This window comes from Hetaerina americana, unplaced genomic scaffold (genome assembly GCF_022747635.1).
Source record: "Hetaerina americana unplaced genomic scaffold, ioHetAmer1.1.p SCAF_56, whole genome shotgun sequence".
Classification (NCBI taxonomy): domain Eukaryota; kingdom Metazoa; phylum Arthropoda; class Insecta; order Odonata; family Calopterygidae; genus Hetaerina; species Hetaerina americana.
The window spans coordinates 1,467,382-1,495,309 of record NW_027287161.1 but is presented as its reverse complement, the minus strand read 5'-3'; the positions used below and the strand labels follow the sequence as shown (position 1 = coordinate 1,495,309).

The following is a 27,928-nucleotide window of genomic DNA, read 5'->3' as shown; positions in this document are numbered from 1 at the left end:
GCGGCGAAAATGTGTAAAAAGTAAAAGACGTACTCGATTTCGATCGGCGCCTGAGTTTCAGAATGTCAGTTGAAGACTGTTACATTCTTATAGAAGATTTAGCCATGAGTAAGGTGTGTACCGTGATGGTCCCCAAGGTGGTGCCGGAAGATCTGAAGACTGATCGCGAGACGATCTCACGTGATCTCTTGGACCGCTGTGATAGTGACCTACTGGGCCGATGCGGCCCTGTTGGTTACTATCACAGCGAGACTTTCTTATATTTCCAAGAATAAAAAGGAACTTGGAAGGGGACCATTTTTCGATTGATCGGGTGCTTTTTTGAAGAATTTTAGAGGTTGAACTTTAATCTGCAATAATTTTTTCCCGTATTTACCCTACGTAATTTTAGGATAGATCCTGTAGTTACAGGGAAACTTTCATCAATTTAGAGACTGTTTTAGAATGTGAGAAAATTAGTGAGGACATTGAAATAAGAATTGACTTCGAGGATGCGGGGTTGAATTTCGAGCAAGTTGGAGAAGGCAGAACAATTTGAAGCGAAAGATTCGGTATCCTGAAAGAGGAAAGATGCTGGTATGCTGAAAGTGAGGAAGACGGGGGATATAATAGTCATCTCGGATGAAATTAGTGAATAAGTCAAGTATGCAGAGGTGAAGAATGAGTAGTTTGTAGAACATATATGAGATCATCAAATACCAACCCTGATCCGGTAAACTAGTCTAATAATATTAATAAATAGTTAGAGGTTAGAGTTAGGTAGCTAGAGGTCGATGTTCGATTTTAAATCGCGAACATGGAATCCAATTTTCCTCACGTCAACTCTTTTATTAAGGAAAAGCAAAGTAAGTCTCATGTTTAAGGTAAACATACATAATTTTTCATCGTTTGAATTTTTTCATTATTATTAAGCCAGGAGTTATAGAGAATAATTTAGTGGGAATAGAGAATTATATCGGAAAATTGGATATCGTTATTGAAAGAAATGATATTGGCCAAATGGTGGAGCTGGAATATCTGAATGAATCCAAAAAATTAATATAAATGGGAAAAACATTCGAAACCTTATAATCGGGCCACAATACCTATCAAAAGGCGTATAATGCCAGAAATCGAGTTTGTACCAAGTCAAAATTCGACTGAAGTCTTTAAAGACGAGCCAGGTTGAAGATGCGCGAAGGGTAAATTATTTTTGTAGCAACGTCGCTCTTTCAATAAACATCTTCATAGTATGAACTAATAGTAATTCCCTCATAGCTGATGACAGAAAATTATTCAATCACATTTCTCTAGTAAGAAACCATGAAATACTCCCGCTGTTTTATATTCCCTTTTCGTCTTATTATGTGTTCAACATCGCTTAAGGAATCCCCCCCCTCCCGGATAGTAAATTCTGGAAGGTATGAAATGGCCCGATCAACGAAAGGCCACGGCCTCCGTAGGCTTCCATTCCGAGAATACACGTGCCCAATAATTTTCGATGCCATATGGCGCCAAGAATTTAGTGGGAAATAAAGTTGTTCGTTGAAGTACAGGCACTCGGTGATCGCAAAAACCTTATGTTTCACAGGACTCGGAATTTAACTTAAAGCGACACTTTTTGTTATCCAGTGACTTTATATGAGTCGATTTGGCACATTCATGCCGAATATTTAAGTTTGTGTCATGACAGCCAATTTCACAATATGATGTCTTAAAATTCTCTGCCTTTCCGTCCGCTCTTTTTGCATATATAGTGCACGCATTTTTCATTTTCATTTGCGGATACTACTTAATAGACAGCTGTTTCTCAAGAATTACACTTGACTATATCTTTCTTATTCATGTCGGAGTTTAACAGTAGTAGTGGAACCTACATGAGCCAAACCTTGCGTGCATCTTTTTCCGAAAGTTCCACTCCCATTTCTATTTCAACTATCTTTTTCTCAGGACTACTATCCAGAAATTTTATTCTTTGGTGTAAAATATTTTATAGCAAAGAGGAATACAGACATAATCCGGATGCACCACTCTTCTCCTTAACTCTCATGGCTTCAGCGAATCAACAGTTTCTTCTTCCCCTTCCTTTTTTCTATTCTCACTACGCATATATCATGCGTCATAACTTTTCCAGCGACATGGGAATTGAGAGGTTGGCCTTATCATCGCATTTTAGCTTATTGGAGTTCTTTCTTGCTCATTCCTTCTCCGATCGTTGATTTTCCATTTTTAGTGGACTCTCTCGTTCACGCCACCGTATGACTAAAAGCGAAATATTTGAAATTGTAGAAAGGGTGCGGGGATAAATAAGCGCACGCTTGAGAGGAATGTGACTCAAGGCGTGACAGTGGAGTCACCTTCTCTGACCTAAGAGTTTCTTTCTCGGATGCTGCGACATCCAATCTGAGGTGACTGCCTGTCTTAATCGAAGAAAATAAATTGCTTCTTCATGGTCAGCAGTCTGGAGAGCACAAACCGAAATTGAGAATGATTAACGTGTTTTGCAACTGAATTTTTGACTATCCCCTGGCCCATACTTCGTCAGTCTTCTGTTTAAAAGTCTAAAATCATATCATGATTGTTTAATTTAGTAGCTGTGTCCATCCAAAAACCTACCTTATTAGATACCGGTAGATTACCTAATAATAATAATAATATCATGATTATAATTTTAGATTACGTGTCAACATTCGAGTGATTTAAGGAAATGATCAGATACAAAAATGAATACGGTGGCTTTGTTTACCATTCTTTATCAGCATTCAGTTTATTTCATGATGGTAAATATTTTGTGATACTTAAGAAGCAATATAACATTGATGTAATGAAATGTCAGATTTAATGACCAAAATTTGCTGTTTTCGGAATAATGCTAAGTAAATAAACAGTAATTTGATGCTTTAGTAATCGCTCAGTACAAATATGTATCTCAGTTCATTTCCCTTAAGTCAAATCATTTTATTGTCATGGCTATTGACAAACTTGATAATACCGTTATTCTTTTTCCTTCTCTTCTTCAGCCTGTTCTTTTGCGCCCATTCACATGCTCTCTTTCCGTCTCTTCCTTGGCCCTCCGACTCATCTTTTCCCCCTTGGTGCATTACCTCCCTCATATTTTTACTTGAGTATTATTGTCCATTCGACTTATATGAGATTTCCATTCTCCTCTTCGGCCTAACACTGTCTCTCCGATTGCTTCGATTTTACTTTCATATCTCATATTCTCATTCGTTTCTCGGACTTCTAGGGAGAAAAAAGGGTAGGATTGATAATAAATGAAAGACACGAAGGTAATGTTTGGAAACATAATACGATTTATTTCTGCGCTTTTATTTGACAAGCAAGATTGAGAATACCCATGAAGTTTTTTCATTTCTACAGGTGCACTGAATTCAGCATTTTTTAATTCAAAATAGAACGTTTTTTTTAAACTTCGTTTAGTTCCTGTCAAGTATATAGCAGTCCTTTGTATAACGATTCCGTTTCATTACAAATTATTTCATAATTTTCACTCGATTTGTTCCAGTTTTATTTATTCTTTCCCAGTTCAGAAGAATTTACGAACTACGAATAATACCTGGTGTGTTAAATTTTTGTATATTTGCAATGTCTGAACTGTAATTATTCTCCTTCAATGGTAAGTAAGTAACTTAACTCTCAAGAGAGAATAATAACTCACTGAGTTCGACCCTCCTCATTCGAGTATTTTACGAATAACCCGCTTCATCCTGTGAGTTATACTACTTGTAATTCAGAACAGTCACAGTAATAACATAACTTTTAGGATACCATTTCACACACACTTTTCATTCTGCTATTAATTATCATTTCTCCGCCGAACCTTTGCTTAAAAAACGCTTAACGATTTCTCTTATTCAAAAAAGGTATCCTTAACCTTGTGTATTTTGATTATATTATCCTTTGAAAAGTAAAATCGACTGCTAAGCTCCACTCTTAGGAGTGCGTAAGAAGTTATTTTTCACTATTAAGAGAATCTTTAAAATCTAAATCGAGTTTTATTCATCATCATTGTACTTAAATTCGAACTTCAGAGAACAAAAGATCAAGTATTACTCAGTATATCTTTTTCAAATCACTAATATTATCGATTCCTTAGAGTCAATAAAAAAATAGGTGGCCAAACATCGAAAAACTCATTATTATTTAAAAGAGATCAGTAAAGTTTGAATGTGCTAGAGAAAATTTAGTCGTATTCATTTTTGTGAATGCAATTAAGTCTTACTTATATGAAAATGAAAGCAGCTATCTTATTTGAGACATCTGTATCAGACTGCTTGGTTTCGATGGTGCTTTTATGACAGTTTGATAATATTTCCGGTGTCAATATTAAAAAATCAAGGTAATCTGACATATAAGTTTTAGCAACATTGTATTGGAAAGACGATTTGCTCGAAAATAAGTAATTGCCTTCCGACTTTTTTTAATGCATGAATTTGTACGGAAAGTTCTTGCTTGGAGAAGGCATTTGCTATCCTGGGAGGATTCATTCCAGAGCTTTGAAGACTCTGAGCATACATGTTTTAGAGTTGCACTTTTATTTCTTACCCCGAAGTACACTTGCAGAAGACCATAACGAGATATTACTGCAGTGGATGAGGGTTATGACAAATCATTGCATCGCTCCAAACTAAAAGCTTTCTGAATGAAATATGTGTTTGGAATGAGCTCCGGCGTTGGAAAAACTGAAACCGCTACATTTTCAATTTTTATCAGGGAGAAGCGCCTTTTTGGAGCTTTTTAGGAGGTATAAACTAGGTTCGCTTGCATGTTAGTAAACACGAATTCCGCGGAAATGCATCCATCTGCCTGCAATTAATGCAACGGATAAGCCTTGCGCGCAATTTTATGTGCTAGTGAATTAAGGGATTGTTGGGCATCCCATATAAGGATGATTAACTTATGATGGTACAACGGGGAAGGAACGGTTTGAAAGACCAGAAGGATCTCTTTTGCTGAATGAAACTTTTTCTTTGTGTGTGAGATAAGGTGATAAAATAGTCTTATTTCTCTACGTAAATACCACGTTATACAAAATGAGTAGATGATGCTACTTAGCTAAAATATAACGCGGTGTTAACACTCTTCTCGAAGAAAATAATTTGCAATGCTTCACATTCATGATTGCAAATTCAAATTTAAAAACTTGATGTATATACGGCTGCACTAAACTAAATTCTGAAATTACATCTTATTTATGAGCTATCTATAGTTACTCAGAATTAATGCATAATAAGATCACCAAATCCCTATTCAGAATATAATAAGATTACTAAAGACAGTAATATTGAATAATTTGGCATATTTGTGAAGCTATGTATGGTCTCGAATAGGTCACGGTATCACTATAACTCCACTTAGACGTATCAAAAACCTGGAGGGTTAAAAATGAGTTTTCATCATTCAGCGTAACAAAGTGAGTTCCGTCTGAACTCAGAAGAAATGATAATACGTTTTATTATATTTAATTTATTATTTATTATATTTCATTTTCTATTTCACAATGTCAAGGTTGTTATTTATTTAAATATACAAATTTGTAAACATGATCATTAACATTTTTCAAAATGTATTCATGACACTTAATTTATAATAATTTTAGTAGAAGGAAATTGATTTAATAGCTAAATCTGTTGAATTAAAGTGACATGAATGAGAGAGAATTTTTTAATTACACATACGACATCGTACATCTCCATCATTTTTTCCGCCAAAGTATTCTATCTCATAGTAAAAGTTAATTGTTTTTGCCCTCCAATGAATGGTATCCTTAAAATGGCCTGAGGCACATTGATAATGGCAATTAAAATATTTTAGTGTTCATGTTTTTACTTGATATTTTATCCTTCATTAGCATAAATATGGCAACATCAATATTTTTTTAAATTCCACTGATCCAAAATGTATATTTTGAGATCATTGTAAAGGAGTTTTCATATTTTGCACTTCGCTCTTTTAGGCACTAATAAGATACGATAGCATCAAACTTTTGCTCTCATTTTGCTCATTATCTCGTAGATTGTAATTTAAAATACGTATGACATTCTGTCCCTGAGGTTAATGCGTTTCATTTCAACATTTTAATTCGTACAAGATACGCTTTATCTCCCTCCATTAATCTTTTTGACGCTGACATTTGTAGCAAAACGGGTGGAAACGTTTTAGAATTATGCATTTCAGTCATGATGTGTATAAATATTTGTGAAATTTTGAGTGGGTATATATTAAACTGGATGAAAAATCATCTCGCGTCTTTCCATATCCGAAAAGAAATGTGAAAAAATTCAATGAAATTCGAAGTATTCGCTTCGAAAGGAACCTCAGAAGGCGAAAAATATGGAATAGAGGACGCCTCGAAGGCGGGTGGCACATAATACCGGAAATGGGTGAACTAATGAAGTGATATTCTCTCCGGGGGCGAATAGGGCGTTCTTTGCGTCGAGAAATATCGCAGCCATCACGGAGCTGAAAACTTAATGTTCACCTCAAAAGTAAAATATAGTACGGGCGTGCAATGAGGACAATAATTTCCTTTCTTCTCCATTGGGGTGTACTTTGAAAAGTCGCGTCCATTTCTCTACCACTCTGTTCCCTCCCTCCGTCCTCCCTTCCCCTCTTTGGGCATCCATCCAACAACGCTGCCCCGACATCTTTCACACAACCATTCACGCGTTACGCTTTTAGGTCAAGGTAAACCTATATGGATGTAGCATTTTTCACTACTGGTCGACAGAGACGTATCCTTTACTAAGAAGAGAGTATAACGGGGAAGAGAGCCATTTTTCTGTATGATCGAAAAGTATATCTATTTTCAAATCATGCTCGTAAAATATGATGTTTCGTGTACGTTTTAAATATAAATTAAAATTACGTACCGTATGAAATGGTGAATAATCATTAAGTTACTGCAAGGAAACTTCAACTTTTCATCTAAATAAATCGATGCAATAGATAACATCAAATGTTAATAGGTTCAAAATTTTATTTATCTAAAAAAGAAATAAATTTTATGTTTAATCCTTAAACAGCCAGTGCCTTTGATGTTATCTATTCATAAATTCCCTATACCACGGGGACTGCTGATGATTGTGAAAGAATTATTAATGGTGGGTGATCCTAGATTTTCTTTCCCCTTCCATGGAGTCTGTACGCAGATGTATGAAATAACGTGGATATGCTACCGATTGAAGTCGTTCGTAAATATTTACGCAAACATCCTCTTCAAAGTCCGGATCCCCGAGCATTAGCAAATACATCATTGATATTTTAACCGCAATGAATTTTACTGTCGTTTACCTTCAACTAATATACAAAAATCGACTCTGAGCGGCGTGTCAAACGCCAATGAATGTGCCATAATCAGGCAAAATGACCTAGCGAAACTCTTACATCTTGTCATAGTAAACTGTCCAGTGCGGTTTACTTTCTTGTAAAAATTTCGATGAAACATTCGGCTCGTCCATCAAAACACATCCCTTATATAGAATTTGACGAAAATCATTTCTTTAATTACTATTTACCCAATGTGGCATAGTATTCCAGCTAATATGCGATGTACCGCACTTTTAGAAATACCTACTATGTTTACTAGCTCGCGCACTTTCGGTCGACGATCAGCCAGTATCACTTTGAGGGTTTACTTAACCGTATCTGGAGTCGTCACCTCATTTGGTCGACCAATGCGATGCTCGTCTTGACAGCTCGTACGACCTCGTTTAAACTCTGCTACCCAATATTTTACCGTTGTAAGCAAAGGAGCAGACTCACCGAGAGTAGAATCTAGTTCAGCTTTTATTTTGGTCGGGCTGAGGCCTTTTAAATAAAAGTATTGTATCCCATAACGATGACCAATTTTCTCCATTTTCACAAATTCACTGGAAACGTATATTCTTCTCCTTATTTCTTATTTGAAAAACAAATCTTCATGAGAGTTGTATACTTCAAAAATTATATGGTTACATACCTATTACTGCATTGCATGCCTCTTTAATGAATCGGTATTGTTAAATTTACTAGTATACTTCATTTTACTTTTTCTTGCTTATCAAGTTTATAGAATATTATATACATTTATCTTGATCGAAGTTTGAAATAGATCTATTCTAGTGTTCTGTATCCTGGTGATGCAGATGTATTGGAAGACCATTAAACGGTAATCTCAGCGGTATTTTGAGAGTTTTTTTTCAAACATTTTTAATAAGAAGAGTCTACAAATGTAGAGTTCAGACCACATTTTGACCCTTTTGTGTGACCCGTGCCTCAAGAAAAAAACCTTTCTTTTTAATTAATAAATGAAAACAAAACCTTTGAGGAAACTTTTTCCCATGATTTTCGATGTTGAAAGATTTAATAAAATCTCTCTCCACCGTTTCACATCCGCTAACTTTAATTTGAAACCCCAGGACGGTCACCTGATTGAAATTTTTCATACGCTTAGTTTAAGCTTATGGATGAGTATGAGCTTCCATTCCAACTTAGTTCCTTTAGTTTCATAGTGGCCGATTCCGATGTGTTAATAATTTTGAATGTGCCCCCTCTTGAAATGTTTGCATTCCTCTTCCGCATCCATCGCACCAATTCTTCCTTCCTCTGTGAATACTCTCCAACCTCTTGCGCCCGATTTTAGGGCACAGGGACCGAGCGAAGCGGGAGGATGACGTCGATTTAAACGACAACACCCGCGGCTCCACCACTGCGATGAAGACGGACGACATCCTCCGGCAAGGGATCTGCCTTCTCTCCGTCGACCCTCGATCCCGCCCAGTCAGCGCTTGCCCGCAAATGGCCATCGTCGCCACGCCGGCGACCTGAGCGGACGGTCGGAAGGACCTCGGCAGACCCCACTCCGCAGAGCACGCACCCTCCCGGCGGCCATGAGCCCCGCTACCTCCGCCGACGGCCGCCCTCTCGTTCTCGCAGCCCTTTAATTGTCGCTCCCCTTTCCCCACCATCCACACATCCCTGCGTCCCCTCCCACCGCGATCCTAATCCCGTAATCTCCGGCCTCCACTCCCTCGGCTTCCCATCATCCACCGCGCCCATCTCCCTTTACCCGTGCTCCTCCTCCCATCCTCGAACTGACTCCCATCCTGCATCCTTAGCGCCCGTACCCACACACTCGCGGAAGCGCACTCACACACACACACACACACACACACACACACACACACACACACACACACACACACGCTCAACACCCGACTAAGAGAAAATCTCCGTCTTCCTCCACTTTCGGATCAATACGAAGCCACACCCAAAATCGAAAGCAATCAATTCCTCCTGCCACGAAAGTTTTAGAGGGGGCAAAAGGGTGCCGCGCATTTTATCTTCGGAGGGCATTTTGCATATCAGAGTGAGCCGAAGACCGCGCGGAAGGCAAAATGTCGAGGGGAGCTAAGCTTTAACGGACACCACGTTTCTTGTTCCCGCCACTCAGCCCTTCCAGTTGAGTTTCATTCCAAGTACTGTGGTAACTGAATCCAAAGACGCGATTTTCCGCAGTCCAAGAAGTCGGTCAGTCTGCCTGCAGTGACCAAAAAGTCTTTTTTGGGAAAACGTGAGGAAAATAATATTTTTTTATCGTGATCTTCCATTACATTTTTTAAGGGCCATTTCGAATTCTAATCAACTAAGGATTCAAAACTTACAAAACTTGAGAATCCCTCAAGATAGAGCCGTTCACACATGCTTCCTCGTTTAACTGCAGCTCTATGCGAATGTATTATGCAGTTTGACGCGACACAATCGTAAAACGGAACTAGTCGATGAAAAAACAAACAATTGACTTTCTTTTAAGTCTAATTCTCATTTAAAAGTCTTCATAGAAAGATTAAAACGCGTCTCTTGTCTTCATTTAAAAGATTTGAACACAACGTTTCGGTCCATTTCGTCCCGGCATATCTCTAACAAGTCTGCTGCTAAAGTATTATCCCTATCTCCGCGAAAATGACGCGTTGAGTGGCGCCGCGTGAGCCATCGACGCCAGCGCGAGAGTTAAACTTCTTTCGTGTGACGCGGAAAGAACGTCACGTTGCGGTGCAAAACCTTCCCCCCCCCCCCAGCGCGCGCCTCGCCATCCTCCGAGTAAACATTTCTCGGCGACATATCATGTACATCGGTCTTCCTGTCCTCCCCCACCGAAAACGCCCCACCAAACATTCTCAGGGCCGACACTAAGTCCTCTCGACCCCTGATATCTGCCCTCCCGCGACCCATCCGAACCCGGCCGAAAGGGGGGATCAGGCCGCCCAACCTCCCTTCCCTCGCGGGGGCCGATACCCCTCCGCCCCACGGCACCTTCCGAAGACCCACCGAAGGGGGAGGGAAGAGAGGGTCGCGGGGGGTGAGGCGAGGGTGAAAAGCACCCCGCCGCACCCTGCGTCGCCCTAGTGGCCCCGCCCCGGCCCCCACCGCCGACCCCCTCTTCTTCTCCTGCCGGCCCCCAGCACACCCTCCACCATTGGGTCCCTCAACTCCACCCACTCCGCTCCCTCTGGGAGGCACAACCGGTCCCCCTCCCCCCCGCCCTCCACGCGGACCAACCCTCACCCCCCCGCCCGCCTCCACTCCACCCCCTCCATCCTGACGCTGCTGCAGACATCCTCGAGGCTCCACTCGCGCCCGGGCGACCCCTCCGTCACGACGCAATGCCTCCCGGCGGGCGGCACCTACGGTGGCGTGGGCGGGCCCCCCACCCACCTTCATCACCATCAGCACCACCACCACGTCCAGCACCGGCACCACGGTGTTGGCGGCCCGTCGGCGATGGCGGGAAGGTCGGCGGGACCCTCCGGCTCGTCGGACGGCGGGGGGTCCCTCTAGGGCCAGGGAGGGAGGGCCGGCGGCGGGGAGGCACGGGCAGGGGGTTTGCCGGGAGGACGCGGGCAGCGAGGGAAGCGACGGTGATGCGGGCGGTGACAGCGGGGGCGAGAGCAACGGCAGCCGGCACCGGCACTACCGCACCAGCCACCGCTCCGTCTACCGGAGGCTGCTGGGATTCGTGAAGCAAGCGTGGACGGGAGTCAAGTTCGCTCTCGGTACGGCACCAGTCGGCCCCTCCCACCGCACCACCCCGCCCACCTCGGAGACACGGGGTTTGGAGGCCAGCAATGCCCTTCTTTCTCTCGGCTGGCATTGATGGCTCCAGCTACGTCCCTCTGGTGACCAAGCCTCGCATTTACAGTGTGATCTTTGCCCATCAGGCGATCGAACTTTGTCTCGCGAGTCAAATAAGTACATTCAAAAGTAACGGTGAGTTAGACCAAGACGTCATTGCGGCTTCCTCTTAAGAAATAATTTCCAGGCGAAGATGAAGCTTTCACGTCTTCCCTACTTCAGGAATTAAATAAGTGAATGTGCTTCATTTCGCGTATCGCAAAAAAAACCCCAGCAACAAAATTCCATCTCCAGCAGTTGACAGAATCTCGCGTATCACGTTTTCAGAAATCACTGCTGTGAGGAACATTGGTGAAATAGGAACAGGATGGTGTTCGAGGAATAGATAGCTCATAGGGAACACCTATTAAAGGCAGTATGAACAAACTGTGTTATCAAACGGAAGAATCGGATTAATTTTTGCGCGAGTCATTTAAGTCAGCGGTTGAGATTTTTAATGGCCATTCATTTGGTAACTACAGAAGTCAATCAAATGACCCAGAGAACTCACGTTCACTCCACTCTTGAATACTACATTAATAATGGCCACACATATTGCCAGGCGTTCTTTTTTTCTCCAACATATCCTTTTTTAATGGTATCCGTCGGTGTCCGAATGAGATATTGATTATTTTTCGCTATTTTCAGACCAATGAAGAAAATGGTAAATGTGTCTATTCACATGTGCGTGTTTTCACGTGTACATACATACGCTAATGTAGAAATAAAATGTCATTTGTCTTACATTTCCGTTCACTTGGTCTTTCACTAGTCTAAAAATATACATGCATGTACCCGTACATGTGCTCGTAAGAAGATTACATTGATACCACCATGAGCAGGAGATGAACATTTTAATCATTCTTTTTCAAAAAAGTATTTCGAATTTTGCTTCAGAATTTTTGGACTATTGGGTGGCTTTTAAAAAATACATGAACTTAGGTCAGCTAGTCTTTCCAAATGCCAGAACTTTGATCCTTCATCACATTTTAATCCTCTTTATTCCACATTTCTCGCATAAAAAAGAGAGCATTTTATGGCGCTTTAATTTCCTCCGCCCAACAGTCCAATCTTCTTAAAAAGTAACAGGATGTAGGAAAATAAATTTAAAATTTTGAATAATTTATTCTCGGGAAACCCAATTCATTTAAAGCACACTTAATTAGATATTAACTATTTACATGCATTTTATAATAATGAAAATATTCATTACATGGTTGACAAAAAATAACTTTGCAAGTCTCTTACGTTGTTCGGTAAGTTAGTGTGTAAACGGATGTTAATTTTTTATAAACATTTGTCAAAAGAATGTAGAATTAAGAATAAAACAAGCTATGAAATTTAAAAAAATATAAATTGAGCCCTAATAGTTTACTTATCCAGTTATTTGAAGCCATACATTCGGCAAAAGAGCATAATATTCTTCCAAATCATGTCGAAAAATCATTATTTTTATTTCTCTGCTTCTACAAAAATTCATCAAGGTACGAATCCGGCCCATTCCAACTGGTGCTACACTCCTCTCTCTCTCTCTCTATCTCTATCTCTCTGGCACATGGTCGCAATTCCTCGGTGCACTCTGTAACAAGTACCAGTCTCAGGAATTACCACTATCTGCTGTTAGGTATTTTAATCACACTGTATAAATTGTGGGAGTGTTATTTTAATGTCCACATGTCATATATTATTATTAAACCTCCTTCAATGCCGTTTTTAATAGTTTTATTTAAATTTTTTGTGCGATCAGACGATCAGATCATCAATGCGTGAAGCACTCTTTAGTCCAATAGCATTTTCTACAAAAAATTTAGTTCACTGATAATACTCGCACACTGCTATTCCTGGACCACGTATTTTTCCGAATTAATCTCCACATTCTTTACAAAGGTTTCTTCAGCCTTCGTGAAATCTTTACTCATATTTAATTAGTTCGCAAAAAGCTTCTTAGTCATACATGTGCTCTTGGGTGTAAGAATAAATAGAAATATCATTTTTTTAAATTATATTCACTCTTTGTCAGCCATATATCGAAATATTATCAAATCTATTATCAGAATAAAATTATCAGATTAACATGATCAGAATAACATTATAATATGGATGTTTATGAATTAAAATGTTGGAAACAGGAAGGTGCCTTTTTACATAATCAGTATAAATTGTATAGTATTGCTCATATTTTTTTCATCCTTTGAAATGATATACTATGCCAGAGTGAAGATTACCTTTGCCTGTATCGTGTCCGTTCTTTCAAGACATTGTGTGTGATTAGTAGCCTTTTAATTATTTTGATGAGAATTTGAAGACATTTAATGAAAAAATGTTAAAATGAAAAGATTGTCCAACAAAAACTTTGGAATTTCTGCACTATTTTTTTTATCCTTAATAACGGTGACCTAAAACTTAATGGTCTCTTACTGTGCTCATAATTAAGACATAATGTTACAGATCGTATCAGATGTTCTTCATGTTGCTATGACGAGGGAGAAATGGTTTTTTTAAACGGTCTTGCATAGGGCCCGTATTTCCTCGAATACAACTGACTTCCCTCCCCAAGTGAAACCCAGAGGAAATTACCACTAATTTTCGTCACAGTGAAAAGAAATAATTACTCTGAAATGGCTTCAGATTTTTCATTTAGTTCACGAATCCATTAAATAAGAAAGGGGAAGAAAACTCCAATGGCCGTAAAAATTAGTTGCCAATCTCTCGTCAGACCAGAGAGATTGGCAACTAATTTTTACGGCCATTGGAGTTTTCTTCCCCTTTCTTATTTAATTGAGAGGCCGTAGAGCTCATTATTTCTTACTATCACGAATCCATGTTTAAAAAATTCTCAAATATTTTGGTCTTTTCCAAATCGAGAGTAATTTTTCACTCTAATTGTAAAAGTAATTCACTAATGAGGATTATGTATTTAATACAATGAAAAACTGATATAATTTCTCTTTGGTAAGTAGCAGTTGGTGGATGATAAAGATAAATTTCATTTTAAATTCCATTATGATGTAATTTAGCACGCGTTGTTAATTTTGAGAGATGCGGACGCAGGAGGACACATCAGAGAGGGGAGGTGGCCATTTAAGAGGATGGAAGGAGGAGGGATCATGAGGAGAGTTTGGGGAGGGACAGTTCAGTGTGAAAATGGAGGCAAGAGGGACAGAAAAAGGGGGGATATGGGATGGAGGGAGTGGGGAAATGTTGAGTATGGTGAAGGCGGGTAGTGTGAGGTTGAGCTCCACGTGTGTTCATTCTGTTCTCTCTCTCAGGAGTGCGTTGTGAATGGAAAGGCTCTGTCTGACTCTACGCGTCGCATTTTCTTAGCAACGCCATCATAAAAGGTCATTGTGTAGATGGTGAATGGGAAGGTAGTGTTGATGCCGTCTTCAAGCGGTATCTTCCACAACTCGACCAAGTTTGTACTGCTTTGCACCAGCTTGAACTTTTCCATAAAGAGCACATGTCCGCTTTAATTCTTCCAGTTACAAAGAAATGGCGGGGAAAATATGAGATAGATAGATAAATGTCTTTATTCGGCCGAAATTGAGACCATAAGGTCCCCTTTTCTAGTTAACCCTTCGTCAAGTACATAGCAACAACAAGAATAGTAAGAGGATGTATATAGCGACATAAAAAAGAAAATAATGGAAGCACCTACACAGAAGGGGGGTATGAAACACCTCCGAAAACACTGCTAGATAGTAAAACAAAAAAATAAAATAAAAAAGACACAATAAAGATAACATACAGCACAATAAAATATGGAAATGCATATGCAATACGATAAATAATGAAGTACTCTACAATAAATACAAATAGATATACAAACATGCATAATTAAGTAAAATAAAATATCACATGTTTCAAGAATTTGATGGTCAGAAACAGTGCAGGTAAAGAGGAATTGAGATTATATGTATGCATATGAGTAGATTAATAGAGAAGTGTTTACGTCGTGTAGAATAATTTGGGAGTCATTCGGTGCAAATCAAGAGAACAAAAGATTGTTATATGATAACCACGACTCCAATCATTTGGTAAGACCAGTAAGGCTGTTTTGTGTTGCTGAAATAAATTTCTTTTCAAATTCTATCCTAGTAGTCTTAGCTTAGGCATAAACTTTTCAGCGATAAACTAACTCATACGCGTAATTGACGATGAAGTGCTCGTGTTAAGTTAGAGTCGATTGATAAAGATTGGTCCATGTAAATCATGGAATAATTGTAAATTCACTCACCCCATCGCAGAGGTCGTCAAGGACCCCGCATGAATGTACAGGAATATAAACTATCTCTTACAAAACTGCGCCATATTTAGTCTCGATTTTATTACTGCTGATATCTTAAGTATTAAATTCCCTACGTCTTTCCAAGATACCAATTTTCTTTCCTTGATCTTCTTGGGCCTGAAAATTGTTTGATCTAATGTTTATTCCATGAATGAATTAAATTTAAAAGTCTTAAAAATGGGATGTAATTGAAATCACTAGGTGATTTCAATTACATCCCATTGTTATATAACGCTTGCTTCTAATAAGTTTTTAAGGTAAATTAACCTCTTAATTGCTTAGTAATGCTTTGCTCATTTGTGTCAAGTGTGGTTTTACTAATCTACTAAATGTTCTCATTATGAATCATATCTTTCTATATATTATTTTATGTAAATCTACGGGCATAGTTCTCAAATGGTTGACTACAATAATGCCCAAATTTTTCTGCCTACCAACTACACCTTAATGTTCGTTTCATAGTGTAAAGCGTTTTCAAGCTGTTAAAAATAAAACTAAATCATTAAAAGTGGAAATTTTAAGTAAAACTTCATTTTTCAATTAAATTTGGAAGAAATTTGAATGCACGTTTTACTGAATTGATAACTGAATCCATGAGATCCTTTTCTGTGAGTTTTCATTTGCGTAGTTCTTCTGCCAGTCAAATCCAAAAGGGGCGGAGATCAAGCTAGCCCATTTAATCGTTCTCATCTAGTCATCTCGCATTTGATGACTCTGTTCCCATTCAGACTCGGAGTTGGAAGAATGTGAATGCGCCCCCCGCTACCGTCCGGACAGCCTTGAAGCGCTGCGGAGGGCCACGAGATTCTCTGAGTCGGAGCTGAAGAGGATATACCGGGGTTTCAAGGCCGAGTGCCCTACTGGAGTCGTCAGAGAGGACACATTCAAGGGAATATACTCGCAGTTCTTCCCACAAGGAGGTCAGATTGAGTCGCGACTTTTGGTGGCCTTGATTAAAGTGCAAATCCAAATAAACCCCCTCCCTTTTACGTCACTTCAACTTGAAGAAGGCGCCCATTTCTTTATAAAGAAGGTTAACCATTCCTTTCATAAAAAATCTTTTCATTTCTTTCATGGTTGAGAAATTAATATTAAGCAATTTTTAGATATTATTATTTTTATTCCTTGGGCTCGTATTTCCCTTGAAGAGTCACCATTGTTTTGTTTCGCTGATTGTCATTCGGAATAATAGAATAATGCTGGTTCTCATTCGAAAGTGCCATTTGCTAAATATATTTCACATCCGAATGACAAATACGAGATTCATTCAATCGATTGTTAGTAATTTATGGATCTAAGTAAAGGGAGAAAACAGCTGTATGGAACGTACGTAAGTGACTTATCCTGTTGATTGCCTTTGTCATTAACTTTACTACCTTGCCACAAGGAATCGCTGAGATATTCCACATCATTTAATTCCCAAAGTTGAAAATTATGGCAATTAAATTTAGTTGTAATATATACTTTTGTATTCGACAATGCAGTAATTTAAATAATTATCAAATGCTGGTGGAACTGAATAATTAAGATAATTTAATTGATTATTTAAAGTAAATATTCATGGAAATGATTTCATTCCCAGGGCTGCCATATTTCGGTCTCTTGAAATGAGAGCACTGTGAGGACAGCTGAGGGAATGAGTCCTAGAAAAATAAAATTTCCGTTGAGCAAAACGTAAAAATTGAAAGAACCAGCCTACAAGTTATTTGATTTTTTTAACTGTAGAAACAAAACATAATAGCAAAATACTGCTGTAAATAATGTATTGTTTTAAATGAAATAGAAAAATCGGTGACAGAGAAATAATTGTGGTATTGGTGTCCTACGCATGTTTTATGTTGGATTATTTCCACTATATTTAAAACAATAAGTGCATAAATAAAATTTAATGAAATATATTAATATTCCTTCAAATGGACTAATTACGGACGATTATATAAATTGCCCAAATTTTTCGATAAGAGTAATATTTATACTGTATTTACGTCCTGCTGTGGTGAGATGTGTTCGCAAAAATGGGGATGAATGGCAATCGGAAGCAAGGGGGATGAAATTCTAATTACTAAAGCTTTTTAAAGATCATTTTTTGTCACCGATCAAAGAAATTGTGAAAATAATTTCAACTCTAACAAAACTTTTTTGATTTTAATAAATTATGAAATATTTTCTTCAAAGATAAAAAAATGTTATGCATTGGGAATTTCGCCCCACGCAAGCGTAGCGTATCAAGTTTGTCCAGAAGTGTTTCGTAATTCCTGTTTTCCATTTTGCAGCTAACACTAGCCAATATGCTCACTATGTCTTCAAGACATTGGACCAGGATAATAGCGGACTTCTGAGCTTTGAGGTGGGTTTCATAATTTTAATTGATCAACAAAAGAGAGAAAAAGTGGGTCATATTTAAAAAAATATATATAGTCAGCCCATTACTAGTTTAAGTGGGTTTCTGTCAAGTTACAATGCCAATAGTTACAATGCCACGATAATAAAAGAAGCGCTTTCTTGCATTAATATTGTACTTACAACTCATATCATTATTTGTCATAAAAAATAACTTGTTATCATCAATAGTATAATTCTGATTGAACGTGCCTGTATTAAGGAAAGATAAAATATGAAATGTACATATATGACGCCTTATTGGCGTATTATTGACACATATGACGCACGGTGGGAGAGAGGAAAAAATATAAAATCTCGAATTGGCATTCTAAGAACGACCGAAAATTCGTCGCAATGAACTTATTATAAAGTAGGATCACTGAGATCAATCTCCTTCAAGCGCTTCAACGCAATTTTTTATTCCGCTGATAATCAAATAGTATTTATGACGAATTACATTGAAATATGGGTTATGAAATATATCTAAAATATCAATGCAACAATTTCAGAGTGTAAAAATCATTCGCCTTAACTGGGATCCCAGTCAAGGCGAATGATTTTTACACTCTGAAATTTTTGCATTGAAATGCACATTAGTGGATGACTCCGTTGATAGTTACTGTTCCGGCATCTCCCGCAGTTTCTTTGAAACTTTACCTAAAATATGGCTACGCTACTGTAAAGGACTAAAGTTTCGAGGATTAGGTTAATATTCTTCGTCTTTGAAGTTCTTGAGCTTGACGTTCACATTCAAAGGACCTCTATAGATCTCGTGAGAGGCTGAGCAAATATTGCTTTAGGACTGGATTCACGACGTAAAACAATGGCCCAACCGTGCGATCAGTTACTTTGAAGTCGTTGAGTGATCATAGCCGAAACTCCTTGCGTAACCGAAATTCAATTATTTATGGATAATCATTACTTAAACTACTAATTTGGAGTGATGCATGACATCTGGATGAATGCCAACGTATATATTATCGCATGTATACAAGTAAATGAGTAATTCAACAGGAATCCACTTTTTATATATATATATATATATATATATATATATATATATATATATATATATATATATATATATATATATATATATAAACTCGGATGTAGATTTGTAGAATTTCTGAAGACGACAGCCGTGCTGTCGAAACGTCGAATAACATATTGTGAGTGTCCTTTCTATGTGTATCTATATTCTACAAATCTACATCCGTGTTTTTATATATTTGTGCGTCGCCGAAGAGCGTTCCATTTCGAAGATATTTTTATATATATTCATACACTAGCTGACCCGGCGAACTTCGTACCGCATAACATGCAATGAACGGTTTAGTTACACCATTTATCAAGAACGGCTATACCGATTTTAATCATATTTGAATTTTTATAATAATATAAGGAAAAAATATTCAATAAAACTACAAAAATAAATACAACAATGGCTAACGAGAAAAATATTTTCTTTATTCAATCCATACATACATTCGGGTTTACTCTCTTGAGTCAAGCACCATCTGATATATATAATTGTTTTTTGTTACCTGGCGCAAGAACAGATAAAGCGGATGGTTTGCCAACACGTGAACCTGCCACATATAATTGACCATGAGAAAAAGATGGGTTTTCTAGATTCAGACCATAAACACTCAACGATTGGACTTGTGATTTGTTAATCGTCATCATGAATAGCACACGAATTGGAAATTGAATTCGTTTAAACTCAAAGGGTATATCGGTTGGGATCATGGGAATCCTCGGAATGAGAAATCCCTCATCTTTGAATTTTCCTTTGAGCAAAGTCGCGTGAATCACATTGATCATCAGTTTTTTTTCACCCAACGCGTTCAATTGCAAAGTTTTGGTTGGTTTACGTTTCGAAGTATCATGACCACCGAGCCTACCTTCAGCTGTAAATTGTGCAGTGGTAAGCCAGGCACATCATAGCAGTTTAAAATTCAGATGGATAGTTGGTGACTCCGTCTTCGTTTGTTACATAGTCAATAGGTTTGAATTAATGCAGAGTACCAACGATATGACTCTGAATTATGAAGTTGATCATCCACATCTTTGTCCTCAGCCGCCAAAATTGCTCGCTCACTCAACCATTTGTGATTTTTGTGGTTATCAGTGATGTTCGGGAACACTCTGTTGAAAAGCTCATCTTTCGATGAAACGAAATTGCAAAAATTCCGAGGAAATGAAATCAATCCGCTTGATTCGCCGACAGGAACACGGCCATTACCGATAGTCGATATTATCTGATGCATGGTTTAGCAATGCAACTCTCATATTTGTTGTCAGTCGAAGTTTCTTCACATAGTGCCACAGTTTTGATTATTTGAGGCAAGCGTTTATTTCATTATCGTAGGGAGTGTTTGGCGGAAATCGCCAGACAGTAAAATCATTGAGCCACCAAAATATCTCGAGTCATTGCGAGGATCTTTCAATGTCCGGTCAAGTGCTCCCAATCCGCATTTGGCGCCATCGTGCATTCGTCTCATATGATGGTTTGAGATGCTACTGAAATTTTGGCCATTGCGGACTGTTCTGAAATGTTACACGTCACTTGTTCAGAATTTTGTATATTTAACAGCAACCTGAACGCTGAATGAGCCGTACGGCATCCTCCCAGCAATGTGGCCGCAACGCCAGAAGAAGCAACTGCTACCACTATGTCCGATCACCCAAGTACAGTGTTCAAAAGCAATGATATGAGGAATGTCTTCCCAGTTCCACCAGGGGCATCCAGGGAAAATAAGCCACCATTTCCATCATCAATTGCCTTCATTAATGTATCATATACTTCCTTCTGTTGGGGGTTCGGCAGGGGTACATTCGTATTAACTGATTGGTCAAATTCATGTCGATCATATTCACGTTCACGTTCCAATGCTCGATTAAACGCGTCGTTCATTCCACGATCTGGCGCTCGCAGTCCTAACTTCACGCATAAACTGCCGCACATGAGGTAATACATGTCCTCAATCAAGAGCAAAGCCTGGTTATGTATCTCCTCATTTACCTCAAGATCGAGATTTCTTGAACTTACACGAATTAGATGTAAAATTTCTTCTGACATGTTAAGCTTGTATTTGTTCCACATGTCACGTGGATTGAATGGGAAGCATGTCGAAAGGATGATAGCAAATAATGTGCGTAGCCGACTTGGAGATGCAAAAATAGTTGATTCAGTCATTGTCGTGTCCCAATGATTATCGTTTTCAAGTAAATTGAGCTCTTGGCATGCAGTACGAAATGTTGGTAGTGATTCGAACGATGTTGGCCCTCGAACATTCAACAGTAACAGCATTCACCATCTTCGGATGAACTGTATAGATACAGCCAAGAGCATTTGTAAACCCACATCCGGATGACCAGGAACCGAGTCGCCTTGCTTCCGACGCTGAAAAATCTTCAGTGAGGTGATACGATATTTTACGATGCGATATTACGATACGATATTACGATACGATTTTCCCCCAATATTTTAACGATTATTCTGCTATTCTGCGCCGAGAAGAATCCAGAAAACCAAATATCATTCAAACCGACGATACGATACTTTTACGATATTTTAAAGGCTATTATGCTATTCTGGCCTGAGAAGAATCGAAAAAACCAAATGAATAAAAGTCGACGAAACGATACGATATCACATTACAATACTCCTCCGATATTTAATTGGTTATTCTGCTAATCTGGGCTGAGATGAAACCAAATACCATCAAAATCGACGATCGATACAATATTTTACGATGCGATACTTTTACGATATTTTAATGATTATTCTGCTATTCTGGAATGAGTCGTATCGAAAAAACCAATCAATATTAAAATAGGTTCAGCCGTTCTCGAGGTATAAATGGTGTAACTAACACGATTTACGACTTCCTTTTATATATATATATATATATATATATATATATATATATATATATATATATATATATATATATTATTATGTATATAGATGATTTTGTCGAAGTAACACGGAAGTGTTGAATAACAAACTTGGACAACAACAAACAATATAAGAACACGTAAAAAGATCACTCACACGTTATTTCTTGATCATTTCGACGGAATTCAGCTCCGTCTCCATCGGAAGAAATAGAAGTAATGGAATAATACAACTATATATATATATATATATATATATATATATATATATATATATATATATATATATATATATATTCATATATCTAAATAAACGACAATTCCGAAGTCAGGATATCCCATGGTAAATGCGTATGCGTTTAGAATTCAACGTAAACTCTTTGCATATAAGCAAGGACGAGTTTCCCCCGCTAGTGCCCCGGACCTTTAATGCCCTGCGTCCGATGCGCGTTTCCCACTCCACCCGCGAAAGGAGGCGGTCAAACGCGGTGAGACCAGAGAACTCAATTGCTCTCGCTTATCCCCTTCCCCCCCCTCTTCTGCACCCGACCGGACGGCTCCGACTGCGCCCCGGGCGAGCAGGACTTCGTGCACGCCCTCTCCGTCCTCTCCCGCGGCTCCGTCGAGGAGAAGCTCCGCTGGGCGTTCGCCCTCTACGATGTGGACGGCGACGGCAAGATCACTAAGGAGGAGATGGCGGGCGTGGTGTCCGCCGTGTACGACCTCATGGGCGCCTCCACGGCCGCTCCCTCCCCTTCGTCGCCCTCCCCGCCCCTTCAGCCGCGGGGCTCGCCCTCCTCCCCGTCGCACAACAGGAGGCGCACCGCGGCGCAGCGCCACCACACGCTCCTCCCCTCCTCGCACCACCGCCACCCGCAGCAGCAGAGGGGCGCCGAGGGAGGCAGCGGGGAGAGCGGCGGCGCCGGGCTGGGGGGGGGTGAGGGTCGCGCGACCACCCCCACCATCTGCATCGTGGACGACGCGGCCGCCGCCGTGAACGAGAGGGTCGAGGCGCTCTTCCAGGTGAGTCGGCCGCGGGAGTCACGAGGGCTGCAAATGCCGCCCTGAGTGGTACTTGGGCGTGGGAAACGCAAAGCCAACCTACCAGATTACATCTGGCAAAATTTGGAAAGGCAAGGGTGAATGATTGGGAGAACGAAATATCCATAAAGAGCGGCGCATAAAATGCTATAAAGCTCACTTTTCTCTTCAAGTCGTTGTTAATGCATTTGGACACACTCGAGGGTCAGGATTTAAGATTAATGAAAAAATCTCAACTCAATGGAGCTAGCTTTAGGTACTGGTTCAAAAATGTCTTGCTTCATTTATATTATTTGTAATTGTGGCACATAATTGATGAAAACATTCTACGTAAAATGGAATGGCATAATTTGTAATAAATGCCTAAAAAGTATATTATTTAAATAGAAATCATGACAATGGGAAGCAAGGACTCTATTCACATAAATTATTTGCACAGTATAATTTAGATTTTTGTATCACCTTTGACAAGTAATATCGCACATGTATTAACAAAATGGCAAAGGACACCTACGAGTGGTCAGGTCATAATCATCTTCCCTGGTGATATGACCACAATCACTACATCAGCTTTTTGAAAATATTTTCCAATAGGTTGGATATTAGAAATTCTTTGGATGAGTGTGAAGTTGGAACCATTGGCCACTCGGTTGGGAAATGGAAGGCAATAGCCAACACATTAGATAGATAGATAGAGGTCTTTAATTGGGTCCCTTCTTCATTAATCCCCTGAGAAGATAGCTCTGTAATCTTTGATGTGATGCCATTCGTTCCAGTAAAATTTCAATGTCCCCACAATGAGAGATGAAATAGTTCTCCAATTGGATTCCAAGATTCAAAGGAAGGGAACAAATACCAAAGTAGATAAGTGAATGATTGAGATGTGGAGCATGATTGAGGATCTGGCAAATAGAAATATGCAGAAGAACAAGCTGGGTTTTGTGGGCAGAATAAAATTAGGGAGGGGGGTTGAGAATCTTTACTAAAGAACCTTAATTATTTTTTTTATAAATTTTTCATGAATGAACTCCAGGTCAAGGTCAAATGGACCAAAAGGAAAACAAATGAGAAAGTGTTAGACATGGTGGGTAGGAGATAGATGGTTGGGAAAGATCCAAGATGAAGGATATTTTGATTGGCAAGGAGGTGTTGAAGACTGTGATACAGGGAAGAATGTTTGGCAAATGAGGACGTGTAGGCATAGGAAGGCATGCAATAGGCATGTTGAATGGGATGAAGGAAGAATGCTGAATTGAGGAGGGTTGTTTATGTAGTTTTAGATGTCAGAGTGTTCTGAGGAAGAGGCAAGGGAATTATCATGATACCATGGTGTAGCCTGTGTCCAGCCAAAACCTACCTAAACAATATATAAAAAATTCATATATGTACATAAATGAGCAAGCACTCTCAAGGCATATGTAATTTGCATAAAGTAAGTAACATGGGGTGGATCAGTGGTAGCGTGTTCGACTCTCATTCCGAGGGTCGCCGGTTCGAGACCATTGCACGGAGAAGATTTTTCTGGATACTATGCGGGAGAATATTTTTCAGCGGTCGACGACTTTTACACAAAAAAAAAATAAAAAGCACAAAATGACCCTACTACTGAGAGGAAGCAGCTCTCAGTAAAAGGCAATGATGGCGCAGATCAAGGAGATCGGCCCGGCATCAACTGCCACAACTTCGGGCGAGAGTGAAGTTCACGGAATCGGCCGAAGTACTGCGATGCGGAAGGCAACGGGAAACCACCGCATTAAACTCCCGAGGAGATGCAGCCCTTGCACCATGGAGCAGGGCTGCAGTACACCAATTCTAGGATTGTAATACTAAAAATAAAAAATAAAGGACTGAAGTTTACCAAATACAGAAATGAAAAAGCATTAATAAGGTAAACTTATTAATAATGCAGAAGATAAAAATCTCTTTTGCATTTAATCAATTAATTAAATAGATAGATTGATCAATAATATCCTGCACAAGTATCACTCAAATGAGTAATCAATCCAATTATTTAAAAAAATAGCTTGGTCGATTCTCTCTTAAAATGTTTGGTAATATTGTACCTTGAAATCTATCTCCTTTATTAAAATGTACATGTTTTATGAAAATAATAACTTTAATGTACATTATTTTGGTGGTATCTCACCTTTTAAGACAATCCAATTAAGGTCACTTGCATTTATGTCTTTTGAAAAGCAGTTGTAGCATAGAGGAATGCATATTATCATTGATGATTTAGATTGTGTTTATAATTGTTTCAAAATGACATTAGATGTAATCCCCTAAGAGTTCTTCAAACCAGCTTTTGCATACTTCTGAGGAAGGAGGGGGAAATTTCTGTCAGAGAGAATTCAAGTCCGCAGTCACCAAATGTACACCGCAGTTGGCTTCTGGCCATCTCACATTCTCTTTTTCCAAAGAAAACTAGTAAGATACTTGACAATACAGAACTTGAGGGCAAATTGAACCCAATGGAGATCTAAGAAAGAGTTACCTAACAAATTTCAAGCCTTTTATGAGTCCAGTACAATTGGTTCTTGGTGAATCACACGGGAGAAAACACTCAGCTTACTCTCCAGCCCCAGTGTCGTTTTGGAAGCAGTATATTCCTATACTTAAAGACTAAGATAAGAGATCCTTTCATCAAATATATATATGGTAATCAAATATCTAAATATAATTTATTTAACCTTTTTGCTGCAGCTTACTGAGGTGAAAAGTAAGGGTATTGTTTCTGTGTAACCTATATTTTTCCTGATTTAAAATTGATATTAATGATAATAAATTGAACTAGAATCGAATGATTTGAGGCATCACTTTGTGGAAGCAATTCATATCGTAAAATAAAATACTTTGTTTTTCCACATTTACTTAATTTCCAAATAAATGTGGAAGAACAAAGTATTTTCTTTTCCAATAAACTAGAATCGCTATTTTAAGTCACAGAAATGTTTCATTAAATAATTTGGAATGAACAATTTTTAATTAAATTTCAAAGTAAGGTAATCCTTGGTTAGCATCCTTTTGTATTTTGTTTATATAAGATATGCATTCACAGTAATCAAGGGGTCATTATTTGTCCCAGTCAAAATGTAATACATCAAATACCTAATAAATAATAACTCAAAATAGTCACCTTCACAGCTATTCTTGTAAATGCCACAGTTTTCCTTTATGCCAGAGGTGGGCTAGTCAAAATGGAGTAAATACCTTGCTACTTGACCAAGTACTGGAAGGTGAGGGAGCAGCTAAGGGGCTAGAGAAAGGTCCCTCTTAATTTGAGGGTCTTGCCTGTTGCTTAATCATCTTTTGCATATCCTTTACCCTGAAAGAAAAGACAGACTTGACTTCTCAATGGCTATGATCTCAAATTTTATATCATAACTGGAAAACTCTCCCAGAAACTGCATTCTCTATGTGATGTACACATAAAACTTATACTTTGTGCAATTCAAGCATTTCTATTGACACCACTAATGTGAAATTTTTTTAATCTTTAGAAAATGGACAGAAATGGAGATGGAGTGGTCACCCTTGAAGAGTTTGTTGAAAGCTGCCTTCATGATGAGCACATCCCAAGTTCAATGGCTGTATTTGACTCCTCCTTCTGACCCCAATCTATATCAACTACAGGTCAATTTGATGTTCCATACGTTGTCCTGCCTAACTTCCTTTAACAGTGTGATAGAACTTTTATGATGATTGAATATATTTCAAGTGTTGTATTGAAAGAAGAAGATTAGGATGGTTAATAATGGTCCCCAAGTCATAGGAAGATGAAGTGATAGGATTTTGTTACATTTAGACCACTGAGAGCATAACATGATACAATCATGTCATGTATATTCTCATACAAATTCTCATGAAACACTCAACATTAAACGTTTTGGATGTGTGTGCTCCTTGGCACTGTGGTTTGCTATTTTTGAAAGAAATTTGTTTAAAAGCAGCAAGTGATAAAATAGTTAATAGTTTTAATGAATGGTCCATATTAGAAATGTTGTATTCTTGTTGAAAGTTAAGTTTACGACCAAGGGTGTTGGAATGAATCCCTAAAAAATAGTGTAATTACCCCAGGGAAATATTGCATAAAAGTCTTGAGCTCAAATTAACTTTAGAAAGAAGCAATTTCTCTAGGAAGAAAATTATTGAATACAATGTATATAGGTACATATATTTATTTATGTTATTATTTATTAAATGTCTGATGAAATTTAACCATCAGCAGAGATTCTGATGATGGATTCATCAGAATATACTCTTGTGGTGAAAGAGAAATTTTATTATGGAATGGCACTTTAAAGTAAATAACTTGCTATAAAAAGTAAAACATTTGGTTGGAATTTTAACATAGAAGATACATGTTGCATGTTAAATACTAACAACTTGGGTTTTACAATTTGATGGATTATTCTATATATGAATGAGATGGATGGGACTGAGCGATGATGGAATTTATGTGTAAAAGAAAAACATCCCTCCAATAGAATGGGACTTTCATATCAACTTTTCTCCTTCACATGGACACATTTTGCGACATTTTCTAACATCAGTTCCTTTAGTCAGTCCATTATTAATGCACAAATAGAAAGCAGGCCCTTGATGACAAGGTTAAACAAGAGTCATGTACTTGGATTACCTGCTAATATTTGTTATTGCGACTTGCATTTTGAAAAATGGCTTTATTGTTCCCTCACATTGATTCAAGATTTTATTCCAGGGAAAAAGTTAAGAAGCATATCCTATCTCTATAAATAAATGCAAAATATATGCTTTTGCTTGCATACTTATTTCAGGGCAATTATTAACACCAAACCATGATGAGAAAAGCTTATACTTTTAAAACTATGTATTTGATTTTATTGTAAAATGTCTGCATAAACAGATGTTTTGGTATGTCAACAGGGAGTAATAATTGAGTATTGACTGATGGAGTAATAACTGTCGTTATTGCCCATGATATTAAATGGAAGATACTAATTCTTAATGTTAAATATGCTATATTTTATTGTTTTAAATTAGCTAAATGGTAGGGTTTTATTTGTCACACAGAATAGGTGCTTGACCCAAGCTTTACTTGATAATGTATTTTGGTATGTCCTCTTTATCTTGGAAGGGTTTCGTGTTTGTAGATACAGTAGTCTTCCTGATATAAGGATTGTA

The 27,928-nt window shown here is 38.4% G+C and overlaps 1 protein-coding gene across 1 annotated transcript; it reads left to right on the top strand.

The window, feature by feature from the left end:
- The first annotated feature begins 62 nt into the window (after positions 1–62).
- LOC139694825 (calsenilin-like) lies at positions 63–26,445 on the top strand. Its single transcript, XM_071593343.1, has 8 exons — positions 63–234; positions 8,624–8,717; positions 10,594–11,033; positions 16,168–16,359; positions 17,713–17,786; positions 22,307–22,456; positions 22,667–22,747; positions 26,266–26,445. Exons 1-8 carry the CDS (start codon positions 63–65, stop codon positions 26,374–26,376), a joined length of 1,314 nt encoding a protein of 437 aa, XP_071449444.1. The 3' UTR covers positions 26,377–26,445.
- Positions 26,446–27,928: the final 1,483 nt, after the last annotated feature.

What these genes read in the sequence shown, in the direction of transcription:
- LOC139694825 (XM_071593343.1), top strand. Translation starts at nt 63, where the DNA reads ATGTCAGTTGAAGACTGTTACATTCTTATAGAAGATTTAGCCATGAGT. An exon ending in GGGCCGATGCGGCCCTGTTG is followed by an intron (nt 235 to 8,623) that starts GTTACTATCACA and finishes GCCCGATTTTAG; the next exon opens with GGCACAGGGACCGAGCGAAG. An exon ending in AAGACGGACGACATCCTCCG is followed by an intron (nt 8,718 to 10,593) that starts GCAAGGGATCTG and finishes ACGCTGCTGCAG; the next exon opens with ACATCCTCGAGGCTCCACTC.